The sequence below is a fragment of the Thamnophis elegans genome, chromosome 16, assembly GCF_009769535.1.
Source record: "Thamnophis elegans isolate rThaEle1 chromosome 16, rThaEle1.pri, whole genome shotgun sequence".
NCBI lineage: Eukaryota > Metazoa > Chordata > Lepidosauria > Squamata > Colubridae > Thamnophis > Thamnophis elegans.
The window spans coordinates 2,538,809-2,551,334 of NC_045556.1; the positions used below are offsets into that span (position 1 = coordinate 2,538,809).

General features: G+C 45.1%; 1 protein-coding gene across 1 annotated transcript; it reads right to left on the bottom strand.

Annotated features, from left to right (window-relative positions):
* Window positions 1–3,360: 3,360 nt before the first annotated feature.
* Window positions 3,361–10,567, bottom strand: LOC116519480. The gene is made up of 7 exons (XM_032233359.1): window positions 10,473–10,567; window positions 9,066–9,396; window positions 6,155–6,589; window positions 5,175–5,282; window positions 5,030–5,054; window positions 4,910–4,938; window positions 3,361–3,946 (listed from the first exon to the last, which is right to left on the bottom strand). The coding sequence occupies exons 2-7, from the start codon at window positions 9,322–9,324 to the stop codon at window positions 3,729–3,731; spliced, it is 1,074 nt and encodes a 357-aa protein (XP_032089250.1). The 5' UTR covers window positions 9,325–9,396; window positions 10,473–10,567; the 3' UTR covers window positions 3,361–3,728.
* Window positions 10,568–12,526: the final 1,959 nt, after the last annotated feature.

Consider the following 12,526-nt stretch of genomic DNA (forward strand, 5'->3'; position numbering starts at 1 on the left):
GCGAAAAGGAAGGGGGGAGCGGTTCTGGAGAGAGGAGTGGTAGAGGGCGAGGGGAAGTAGGGTAGAGGGGGATGATGGAGGGAAGATAGAAAGTTGGAGGGTGGTGGAAGAAAGAGGTGTATGGAGAATGGAAGAGGTATATTGGGCTTTTATTTTCTGGGGCATTGTCGACAAGAGGAATTGATGCAATTACTGTTTAATACTGTATGGTGTATACATGTGAGTGTATGAAAATGAAAATGAAAATAAATATACTAAAAAAATTAAAAAAAAATCAGAACCTGCTGGATTTCACCCTAGTTTGGGGAAACGGGCTATTAGCTGGTCACTTCCTCTGTTGCCAAAGAAGCAGTAACAGCTGAATAAGGAGAAATTTGAAGCAAAGCCCTCCATGTTTCAGAAAGCAGAACTGTGCTTGATGCTTCCTCTCTTTTTTCCTTAACCAGCAAGTTATTTTTATGGCCGATGCCTGAAAAATTTCTTTCCTGCTAAAATTCTGTACGGCCGTTCTTTAAAGGATCGAAGTTTCCATCTATCAAGTTCTGAGTTCACGAACGCTTGCGCCTTTCCACACAACGTTTTAGTTGAAAAGGGTGCTATCCAGCTTTACTGCCGGTTCGGTTGTCCGCGGGCTTCTCTGGGCAAATGCGCAGTTCAATTAAAATTTTTCTGTGCATGCACAGAACTCAAAAACGAGATGGTGGTGGTGGAAACCTGGGAACCGGTTTTGGGGCGTGGCAGGCCTGGGTCACTACCGGTTGAATATAGAGCCGAGGTGGCACAGTGATTAAATGCAGCACTGCAGGCTACTTCAGCTGACTGCAGTTCTGCAGTTTGGCTGTTCAAATCTCACCGGCTCAGGGTTGACTCAGCCTTCCATCCTTCCGAGCTGGGTGAAATGAGGACCCGGATTGTTGTTGGGGGCAATATGCTGACTCTGTAAACAGCTTAGAGAGGGCTGAAAGCCCTATGAAGCGGTATATAAGTCTAACTGCTATTGCTATTGCTAATATGACCTCAAACAAAACTCTTGACATGCACAATAGATCTTCCTCACCATTCGAAAAGAGAGCTTGATCTGGGTAATAAATCTCCTTTTTCTTCTTATTTAAGAATGAAACGTTTTGGAGATCAGCTGGGGAAAAGCTACCTTTCTCTAGCTTGTCTCCCCTACCCAACCTACCCAATACAATACAATAGAATACAATAGCAGAGTTGGAAGGGACCTTGGAGGTCTTCTAGTCCGACCCCCTGCCTAGGCAGGAAACCCTATACCATTAAAAATTCTTTTTAATTTTTTTCATTTCTGTAAGCCGCACGGAGTCCTTCGGGGATTGGGCGGCATAGAAATTCAATAAATGAAAAAAAAAAATGAAATGAAATTTCAGAACAGTGAATTATATCAACGGCATTCCTCTGGTCCATTAATGTTGTCACTTTGTCGAAGAATGCAATCAGATTAGTCTGGCATGATCTGTTTTTTGACAAACCCATGTTGGCTTTTGGCTATATTACTTCCTGTTTTCAAAACTGGCTCCATAAATAGCTACTGCCGAGGAAAGACCAACAGTGGCGATTTCAGATCTTAGTGCCTTCTGGCCAAAAGAGACTTCTCTCATAAGAGACAAGGCTGCCATCTAATGGACCATCAATGGAAAGAAACACCCAGCCGGCTTGCAAAGAAGGTTTTACGCAGGTGCTACGCATGGACTTCCCATGTTCGGTTTGACTGCTTCAAAGAAAAATGAGCATGGAGATCTTAAAGAGTTTGAGTTGTCTTTGTCGGACATCGCAACACGTTTTAACATATGTACGACATACTCGGGAAGCTTCCTTAACGGGATCCTTTCTATAACTATGTTCCCGAAAGGCAATTTTACACAAGATTTAAAAACAACAGAAGCTTAAAACAGAAAAAAAAGCGAGAAAAACAGAGGAAAGAATAACAGAAAAAAAGACAAAAAGGGAAGATATCTAAAGAAGCGACGTCCAATCTTTTTTTCCCAGTGGTTACAGACATAAGAATTACTATCTCCACCTTCCCAAATGACATATTCTGGTTGCCTTCTTAGCAATAGCAATAGCAGTTAGACTTATATACCGCTTCATAGGGCTTTCAGCCCTCTCTAAGCGGTTTACAGAGTCAGCATATCGCCCCCAACAATCCGATAGATAGATAGATAGATAGATAGATAGATAGATAGATAGATAGATAGACAGACAGACAGACAGACAGACAGACAGAGACAGAGACAGAGACAGAGACAGAGACAGAGACAGAGAGAGATAGATAGATAGATAGATAGATAGATAGATAGATAGATAGATAGATAGATAGATAGCAATAGCCGTTAGACTTATATATCGCTTCATAGGGCTTTCAGCCCTCTCTAAGCAGTTTACAGAGTCAACATATCGCCCCCAACAATAATCCGGGTCCTCATTTTACCCACCTCGGAAGGATGGAAGGCTGAGTCAACCCTGAGCCGGTGAGATTTGAACCGCCGAACTGCCGAACTAGCAGTCAGCTGAAGTGGCCTGCAGTACTGCACTCTAACCACTGCGCCACCTCGGCTCGGCTTCTTCCCCTAAAAAAGCTCCTTTGAAGCAATGGCTCCTGAAACCACTCATTCGTTTTTATCAATTGGCAGCAAAAAGTCCATAAAGGGTTTCCAATCATTCAATTATGTTTAAGACAAAAAGTCCATAAAGGGTTTCCAATCATGAGGCATGAAGACCACTGGCAGCTAAGGCTCCAATTAGCAAGCGTCTCAAAGATGCTTTTTCCAAAAGGCAACTGGACTTTCTTCTTTTTATTTTTTTTCTTGAAAACCTTTTGCTTCTCATCCAAGAAATGTCTTTGGTTCTGTCAGCCTCTGCCTTGCTGCTGCTTCGGCTGCCATTGAAACGGGGACGGGGGGGGCATGGTATTTGGGAGGGGAATCATTATGTGCTGGAGGAGTATTCTAGAAGCTGTCCTGACCATCTCATTGCGCATGTGGAGGAAGGGGGTTTCCCGCCAAGGTTAACTGTCCAGCATTCCACCCTGATGAGGTTTTTTTGAAGTTATCTCCCACCTGACAGTTGGGTGAATTATAATTGGACTATGGACTGGGGTGCCAAGGGGAGGGGAATTGACCTATACATGATATTCATTGCTTTCGTGCCCAATGAACCAGACTCAGCTTAGCTTCGCTACTATTGGTTTGTAATTAGTAAAAGTACACTTAATTTCAAACAAATGGAGTTGAGTGGTTTCTTTCCTGATTATTAAATGAAGCAGCACCTGATAGGTTCACCTCTTGGATGAGAAGCAAAATGTTTTCCAAGAAATTAAAAAAAACCCAACAGAGTCCATTTGCCCTTTGGAAAAAGCACCTTTGGAGCAAAACATGACATGGATAATGGAGAATCTCCATAGATAAGCAGCAGGTGGGATTTTTAGCAATGCCAGGGGTGCAAAACTCAAAATAAAACAAAAACGTGGCAGCTCACGTGGAAATTGAAGGGAGATAAAAAGAGCTGGGCAGATGCTCTGGAACCAGCTAATTCAAAAGTTTTCTGTCGGACGTTCTTTGAAGATGCTCTCCACCCGCTCAACTCCAGAACATTGACCTAAAATCTGCAGCCCTCCAAACAATTCGACTTGCCTTCACTTCCTGTTTCGGAGAACTGTCCGTATCCCCTGCTCAATAAAAGGAAAGTTTCAGGAAGCAAAACCAGGCACTTCATACGCTGGAATCAGAGGCCAAGGAGGGACCGTCTCTGTCCTTAGCAACTTTAGAATAGAGAACTTCCACATTTTCTCCATGTTGCACCGCAGGATCTGGCTTGCTCTGTGATGAGAAACACCGCGAAGATGGGGCTTCCCCGGGACTCATGGCTAGAGAATAAACCGTTTCTTGTCCACTAAGGTCACTGCGACCAGAAACAGCATATGGGGAACCTGGAAGTCAAAAAAAAGAACAAATAAGTTTCATTTTTTATTTTTAAAGTAAACTTGAAGCCGCAACCTGATTAGGTGCCTGGGAGACCTAGCTGGTCAACCTGCACAACAGGTTAAGATTGTTTCGTTTTGAATTCGTTACTAAAAGAAAACTTTTGACGGGTTTTGTCTGTGTGGCATTAGCTGATGCTTCAGTGCATCAGAATAAAATGCTTGGCAAGAATGCCTTGAACTCAGTGCTGATCATATCCGTTAAGTGGGCCTGGGAGATATCTTGGTATTTACATCCCAAATATTAAAGGTAAAAATTCCCCTCGCACACATGTGCTAGTTGTTCCCGACTCTAGGCGGCGGTGCTCATCTCTGTTTCAAAGCCAAAGAGCCAGCGCTGTCCAAAGACATCTCTGTGGTCATGTGGCTGGCATGACTCAATGCCAAAGGCGCACGGAATGCTGTTACTTTCCCACCAAAGGTGATCCCCTATTTTTCTACTTGCATTTTTTAACGTGCTTTCGAACTGCTAGGTTGGCAGAAGCTGGGACAAGTAACAGGAGCTCACTCCATTAGCAATAGCAATAGCAGTTAGACTTATATACCGCTTCATAGGGCTTTCAGCCCTCTCTAAGCGGTTTACAGAGTCAGCATATTGCCCCCAACAATCCGGGTCCTCATTTTACCCACCTCGGAAGGATGGAAGGCTGAGTCAACCTTGAGCCAGTGAGATTTGAACCGCCGAACTGCAGAACTGCAGTCAGCTGAAGTAGCCTGCAGTGCTGCATTTAACCACTGCGCCACCTCGGCTCTTCATTACGCGGCGCTGGGGATTCGAACAGCCGAACTGCTGACCTTTCTGATCGACAAACTAAGTGTCTTAGCCACTTTGCCCCCGCCTCCCTTTCCCAAGTACTAGGGATACGATATTCGTTTTAAAATTAAATGTAATGGAACGGAGAGTTGACTTACAATCTTCTGTAGCCACTGCAGTCTGGTCCCTGAATGAAAGAGATTGTTTCAAAATCATTTCAGGGTAAAGGGGGGGGGAAAAATACAATTTCTATTCAATGACACGATAGGCAAAAATACCTTTGTTGATTTTCCAGTGGCTTTCCTGGAACAAAATATATAAAAAAAAGATACATAGAGTGAATTCTGTATGTTTCAATTGCTTTTTTCCCAAAATTGCAAGGTTTCTTTTGGTGCCATCCGGGTCAAATCGTTCCTGAGTTACCTTTTGCTTTTCTCAGGCAGCACAGGAGCAAAATGAGGCCGGCCATCAGAAGCAGGGCTCCCCCAATGGCTCCTAGGGAGATCTGGAGATAGAAGTTGGGTGGCGGTGCTTGAAAAAAGAGAAGCAAAAAATTCATACTAGTCAGAAAGGGGAAACGGCCACTTCGAACGGGGGGGGGGGAGGGATCTGAAGCCGTAGAAGAAAACATTTGTAACTCGGGGGTTGAACTGGCGGAGTCCGTGGTGCTCTCTGAGTGTGGGGGGTTTTCTTGCAGACATTTCACGACCCAACTAGGTAACATCATCAGTGCCAGAAAGGAGTGGAACTTGTGAAGAGAAGAATGGAAGTCAGAGCTATTTTTGAGGGAGGAGGAGGAGAATGAGGAGAACAAGGAGGAGGAGGAGGAGGGGGAGGAGGGGAGGAGGAAGAGGAGGGGGAGGAGGAGGAGGAGGAGGAGGAGGAGGAGGAGGAGGAGGAGGAGGAGGAAGACTCTAGTGTCTTGGTGCTCTCTGAGCTTGGATGTTTTCTTGCAGATGTTTCATTACCCAACTAGGGAACATCATCAGATCTAGAGGGAGTGGAGTTTGCAGAGAGGAGGGGGGGAGGAGGAAGAGGAAGAGGAGGAGGAGAAAGAGGAAGAGGAGGAGGAGGGCAACAACAATGGAGAGGACTACTGTGGGGTCTTTAGGCTCTCTGAGCTTGGATGTTTTCTTGCAGACCTTCCATGACCCAACTAGGGAACATCACCAGTGCTTAAATGAAGTGCAGTTCACTCTCACCAAAGAAAGCAAGCTCAGAGAGCACGAAAGATCCCAGAGTCCTTCCTCCTCCTCTCCCTTCTAGTCCTGATGATGTTACCCAGTTGGGTCTTGAAACGTCTGCAAGGAAACAGCCAAGCTCAGAGCGCACCGAAGAGCCCTCCGAGTCAGAATTTGTGGGGACACATTTTAAGGCTCGGTTCCTCACCCGTTGAAACTCACCTTTCCTCACAGTCACAGTCACAGATACCCTCCGTTCTATTGTCCACGTGAATCCTGGATTATAAGCGGCCACCACACAGAAGTAGCTTCCATTGTCTGCCGTGGTGCTGTTGGGGATTGTAACCTGGTTTCGCATCTGGTGGTGTGTCTGCTTTCGATGTCCCTCCTCTGAAGTTGTGACGTTCTTGATCCCTCGGTCTCTTAACGCCTCGTCGATGCAGCAGTTGATGTTGTAGGAAATGTCAAAGAGCGTGTGGCCATATTCGTTCGAAGCCGAATAGAGGCACTTGCTCAGATTGAGTCCTTTAAACCAATACACGGTGAAAACGCTTGCGTCCTTTCCCAGTTCAAATGCACACGAAAGGATCAAGTCTTGGTTTTCCTCAACGGAGACCTCTTCCTCGGCTTCTGTAGAAATGTTTTCGGGCCTCTGCCCTGCGGTGGGAAATGGGCAGAAAGGGTTGAGATTAGAGGCATATTTTTTGTCAAGTGATAGACCCACAACATTCTTGTCCCGTTATTGTGGCCCTTTGCTTTGGATGCATTTCCTTCCATCCCAGGGTCCAATTTTTTTTTTTTTTTTGGAAAGATGGAGTTGAAATCCCCCATTGCTGTTCTGCAGGTTGGCGTGCTGCCTTTTCTTTTTTAAAAAAATATATTTTTATTCTTTTTAAACAAAACAACACATACAAAACAAAGCAAGAGAAGAAGGAAAAAAACAACTTTTCTCCATTTCATCAAGCATGTCGTTTGGTTACAAGATTTTGTGCATCCCTTCTTAAGCTCAGGATTAACATCACTGGTTTACATTAAACATAACTGGATGTTTCGCTGTCATTGAGCATTATAGCAATAGCAACAGCAGTTAGACTTATATACCACTTCATAGGGCTTTCAGCCCTCTCTAAGCGGTTTACAGAGTCAGCATATTGCCCCCAACAACAATCCGGGTCCTCATTTTACCCACCTCGGAAGGATGGAAGGCTGAGTCAACCTTGAGCCGGTGAGATTTGAACAGCCGAACTGCAGATAGCAGTCAGCTGAAGTGGCCTGCAGTACAGCACTCTAACCACTGCGCCACCTCGGCTCCTATTCCTTAGACATATATACAGAATCAGCCTCTTGCCCCTTCCTTCCTTCCTTCCTTCCTTCCTTCCTTCCTTCCTTCCTTCCTTCCTTCCTTCCTTCCTTCCCACTTAGTTAGCAATAGCAATAGCAGTTAGACTTATATACCGCTTCATAGGGCTCTCAGCCCTCTCTAAGCGGTTTACAGAGTCAGCATATCGCCCCCAACAACAATCCGGGTCCTCATTTTACCCACCTCGGAAGGATGGAAGGCTGAGTCAACCCTGAGCCGGTGAGATTTGAACAGCCGAACTGCAGAACTGCAGTCAGCTGAAGTAGCCTGCAGTGCTGCATTTAACCACTGCGCCACCTTGGCTCTTATGTGTTCAAATTACCATTAATATTCTTTCATTTGTAACAATCCTTATTTCCTTAAATTCATAATTATCTATCGAATAACAATGGGTCTTTAAAGTATTATAGTGTCACCTATCTCTAAGGAGAAAGAGCGAAGAATAGAACATAGGATTCCCATTAATTTATAATATACATTCATATTTTGAATTGACCATAATGTCACCAATCATCCAGAATTCCAAGAATCGTTTTCCATTATTAATTATTAAACCATATAGTGGTTAAGTAGGCGTGCTGCCTTTTCTTAGGGGGTCTACGCAGGGGTCTATGCAACCTTGGCACCTTGACGACAGGTGTACTTCAACTCCCAGAATGCTGGCTGAGGAATTCTGGGAATTGAAGTCCACACATTGTAAAGTCTCCAAGGTTGGAGAACTATCCTATAGGATCAGTGGTGGGATTCAGCCGGTTCGCACCTATTCAGGAGAACCGGTTGGTAACTTTCTAAGTAGTTCAGGGAACCGGTTGTTGGAAGAAATCTCATTTTTTTTTTTCCACTTTACAGGGCTAATTCTGTAAGGAAGGCAGGAAGGAAACATTCTGGTGTTGTTTCTAGCCTGATCTTTATTGCCCTGCTTACAGAAACTGCCATCTCTGATTAACCCTTATTACCATTCTGACAGCTAAGGTGAAGCACCCATCGACGTGAATGACGTTGAGTTGGCCATGCCCACACAGTCACAGGACCACAAAGCCACGCCTACCCAGCTGGTTATTAGGGCAGAGAACCGGTTGTTAAATTATTTGAATCCCACCACTGCATAGGATATACTTCTTCCTTTATGGATGGCTCTGTGTGTAAGTCTGATTTAACTTGTAAACTCTCTAGCTGTGGGGTCCTTGCTCCTCCTCCTCCTCCTCCTCGGTAATTTTTCTGCAAACATTTCAGTACCCAACTAGGGAACATCAAAGAGCCGAGGTGGCGCAGTGGTTAAATGCAGCACTGCAGGCTACTTCAGCTGACTGCAGTTCAGCAGTTCGGCTGTTCAAATCCCACCAGGCTCAGGGTTGACTCAGCCTTCCATCCTTCCGAGGTGGGTGAAATGAGGACCCGGATTGTTGTTGGGGGCGATATGCTGACTCTGTAAACCGCTTAGAGAGGGCTGAAAGCCCTATGAAGCGGCATATAAGTCTAACTTGCTAACTTGCTATCAGTACTGATAATCACCATCAAGCCACCTGTATATAAATAGAGAGCAAATGGCAGAGTCAAATAAAATCAACATTTTTTAAAAGTTCTCAGGTTCAATTTCTATTACAGCGAACATCAACAGATATGGCTTGCCCCAACCGTAGGTCTTCCGTCGTTCCTAAGAATTGCAACGGGGGCCCTAAGACCAAAACCTTTGAGAATGGCTGATCGTAGCCATCAAAATGATTTCAACTTTGATTCCTGCCAAATAGGGGGGGGAAACCAAAACCTTCTCACCTGCTTGGCTCTTTATTATGGCTACAAAAAAGAAATTGAAGTTTGCGCAGTGATCTTTTGAAGAAAATAAAGGGGTTTCGCTTCCCTGGATCGAGGTTTTGCATGCAAACATTCCACCTCTGGGGAAATTGCTCAGGGAAACGTTGTTGGGGCACTTTCCAGGCTGACATTTCCAAGACTTAATTTTATTTTTATCGCAGCACCCTTGATTCAAATACTTGCAGAGAGGTTCCATTCTTCCCAATCCACCAAGAAGCATTGTCTCCCCTAAAGGATTCGTTGCAGATTTGAGTCACGTGTTCAGTTCCATAGTTGTGAAAGAAAGTGGCGCCTAGGGTAAAAAAAAAACAGAGACAGGTGGAGAGATTAACCCTGAACTCCCGCCAGTCTCCAGCATATTCCTCACTCAGAATAGAGCTGGAAGGGACCTTGGAGGTCTTCTAGTCCAACCCCCTGCTCTAGCAGGAGAAACTATACCATTCCAGACAAATGCCTGCCCAATCTCTTCTTTAAAAAACCCCAGTGATGGAGCATTTGCAACTTCTAGTGGCAAGCCGTTCCACTGGTTAATTGTCCTTACTGTTAGGAAGTTTCTCCTTAGTTCTAGGTTGCTTCCCTCCTTGATTAGTTTCCACCCATTGCTTCTTGTTCTACCCTCAGGTGCTTTGGAGGATAGCTTGACTCCCTCTTCTTTGGGGCAGCCCCTGAGATATTGGAATACTACTATCATGTCTCCCCTAGTCAGTGGTGGGTTTCAATTTTCAATGTGACCGTTGGCCATGGCCAACTCAACGTCATTCACGTTGACGGGCGCTTAGCCTTCGCTGTTACAATGTGATCAGGGTTAACCGGAGAGGCAGTTTCTGTAAGCAGGGCAATCAAGATGAGGCTAGAACAGTGTTTCTCAACCTTGGCAACTTGAAGATGTCCGGACTTCAAGTCCCAGAATTCCCCAGCCAGCGAATGCTGGCTGGGGAATTCTGGGACTTGAAGTCCGGACATCTTCAAGTTGCCAAGGTTGAGAAACACTAGGCTAGAAACAACACCAGAATGTCTCCTTCCTGCCTTCCTTACAGGATTAGCCTTGTAAAGTGGGGAAAAACAAAAGGAGATTTCTTCCAACAATCGGTTCTCCGAACTGCTTAGAAAGTTAACAACCGGTTCTCCCGAATGGGTGCGAAGCGGCTGAATCCCACCACTGGACCACACCCAAAAATTTAACCCCAAAGTCAAGCAAAGATCAAACTCCAAATACAAAGGCAGCAAGAGAGAGGAGAATCTTTAGCTCGGCTCCAGTTGCTTCCCGTAGATCCCACGTCCTGAATGCCACCCGACGACAAATTCCCAGCCGGACGAAGAGAGGCCCCCCCAAGGGACCAAAGCAGGAGGGAGGGATGAGAGCCATACCTGCAGCTTCTCTTAGCAACAGGAGAGCCAGGAGGCAGCGCAGGACCCTCGCTTGTGAGCCCAACATCTCTTCGTTTCTCGACTTTCTTCGGATCTCGAAAGCTGCTGGAGTAAAGGAGGAAGTTGGCCAAGTTCGGCGAAGGCCAAAAATAGGAGCAAAAGGAAATGCATGACAGCTGATGAAACTGACATTTTTCTTCCTGTTGCACTCTCCAAACTGCAGAACGGGCATCACTTGCCAGGCCCGTGTCCTTTAGAAGAGGGGCCTGCAACCTTGGGAAACTTTGCGACTTGTGGACTTCAGCTCCCAGAATTCCTCAGCCAGCTGTTCTGAGGAATTCTGGGAATTGAAGTCCGCAAGTCGTAAAGTTGCCAAGTTTGCAGACCCCTACTTTAGAAGAATGGAAGACAGAGCCAAGGCTGGGCTAGGAGGAGGAGGAGGAGGAGGACAGTGTGGTCCTTGGTGCTTTCTGAGCTTGGTTGTTTTCTTGCAGACGTCTCATTACCCAACTAGGGAACATCATCAGTGCTGGAAGGGAATGGCGCTTGCAGAGGGGAGAAGGAGGAGGAGGAGGAGGAGGAGGAGCAGGAGGAGGAGCAGGAGGAGGAAGAGAGGGGGAGAATGACGACTGTGGGGTCCTTGGTGCTTTCTGAGCTTGGTTGTTTTCTTGCAGACGTCTCATTACCAAACTAGGGAACATCATCAGAGCTAGAAGGAAGTGGAGTTTGCAGAGGAGGAGGAGGAGGAGGAGGAGGAGGAGGAGGAGGAGGAGGAGGAGGAGGAGGAGGACAGTGTGGTCCTTGGTGCTCTCTGAGCTTCGTTGTTTTCTTGCAGACGTCTCATTACTAAACTAGGGAACATCATCAGAACTAGAAGTGGAGTTTGCAGAGGAGGAGGAGGAGGAGGAGGAGGAGGAGGAGGAGGAGGAGGAGGAAGAGGAGGAGGAGGAGGAGGAGGAGGAGGAGGAGACCACCAAATGTAGCTTAGGGCGATTCAAACGCCAAAGACATTACCTGGATCCGTCACTAGAGGGCGCGGAGATATTTCTGCCCTTAACCTTGCGAAAGAATTAATGAGAATTTCAGTCAGGCTCCCAAATTAGATCAGGGAAATTCCAAATATTGTGTGCAGAAAAACCAGCCTGCCTACAAAGACTGATTCGGGGGGGGTTTAAAGATTGATATAACTGTTGAAACCAGCTGTTTTTCTTTGGGGATTGATGGACAAACTGTCCAAATTGATGGACAAGAGTTACAGAATTCTCTTTTGGTATGGAACTGGGGCGAGGCAAATATTGTGCATTATTTTAATGTACCAAGATGGGAACCCCAGTGGAAGAATGGTTGGCGAAGAGAATGCAACTTTCTGGGATGTCTAAATCGACTTCCTTGATCGACAATAAGACAATATCTACTTTTTATTGGGACTAGAAACCTCTATGGGACAATATTGAAATTATGATTTATGGGCTTTTTAAAATCAAAACTTTATTAAATTTTTAAAAATATATAAAATACCAAAAGCAAATAAAAAGGGTAACAAACAAATTAGGGAATGCAAGAGATCACAGCAACCCAAAAAGCTACAAAGAAAAGGGAAGTTTGGCTTTTCTTTGAGGGTTAGAAAAAAAAATAATGGTTTAAAAAAAAGTGAGTTATGTTGTAATCATTGAGTAAGAGATAAATTTATGATCGTGCTTATAACTGTCATCAAGAAGATTGGAAGCCACTTCTTCAGTGTGAGTTCTTATCCGTTTCTTCTACTTTTTTCCCCCCCTTCGTTGCATTTTTTAACTTTCTCTCTGATGGCTTTCTTTTCCTTGTTTAAATTAGCTTGCATCATATACTTTTCTTTATTTTTTTTAAAAAAACTATTTAATACAAATTATATCCTGCCAGAGACAGGCAGAAAACCAGCCTGCCCATTTCCTGCACCTCGGGAAATTGGTTGGGTGTCAATTTTGATGGTTTATTAGCTCCTTGTGGCTGACAACAAGAAAAATTACGGCTGAGTCTGTTCTTTGAATTTAACCCATTATTTCTCAAGCTTGGCA

Coding starts and splice junctions, on each gene's coding strand:
- LOC116519480 (XM_032233359.1), bottom strand. CDS start 9,324: ATGCTTCTTGGTGGATTGGGAAGAATGGAACCTCTCTGCAAGTATTTG. Junction 5,283..6,154: donor GACTGTGACTGTGAGGAAAG/GTGAGTTTCAAC, acceptor TCTTTTTTCAAG/CACCGCCACCCAACTTCTAT. Junction 5,055..5,174: donor CTGCCTGAGAAAAGCAAAAG/GTAACTCAGGAA, acceptor ATTTTGTTCCAG/GAAAGCCACTGGAAAATCAA.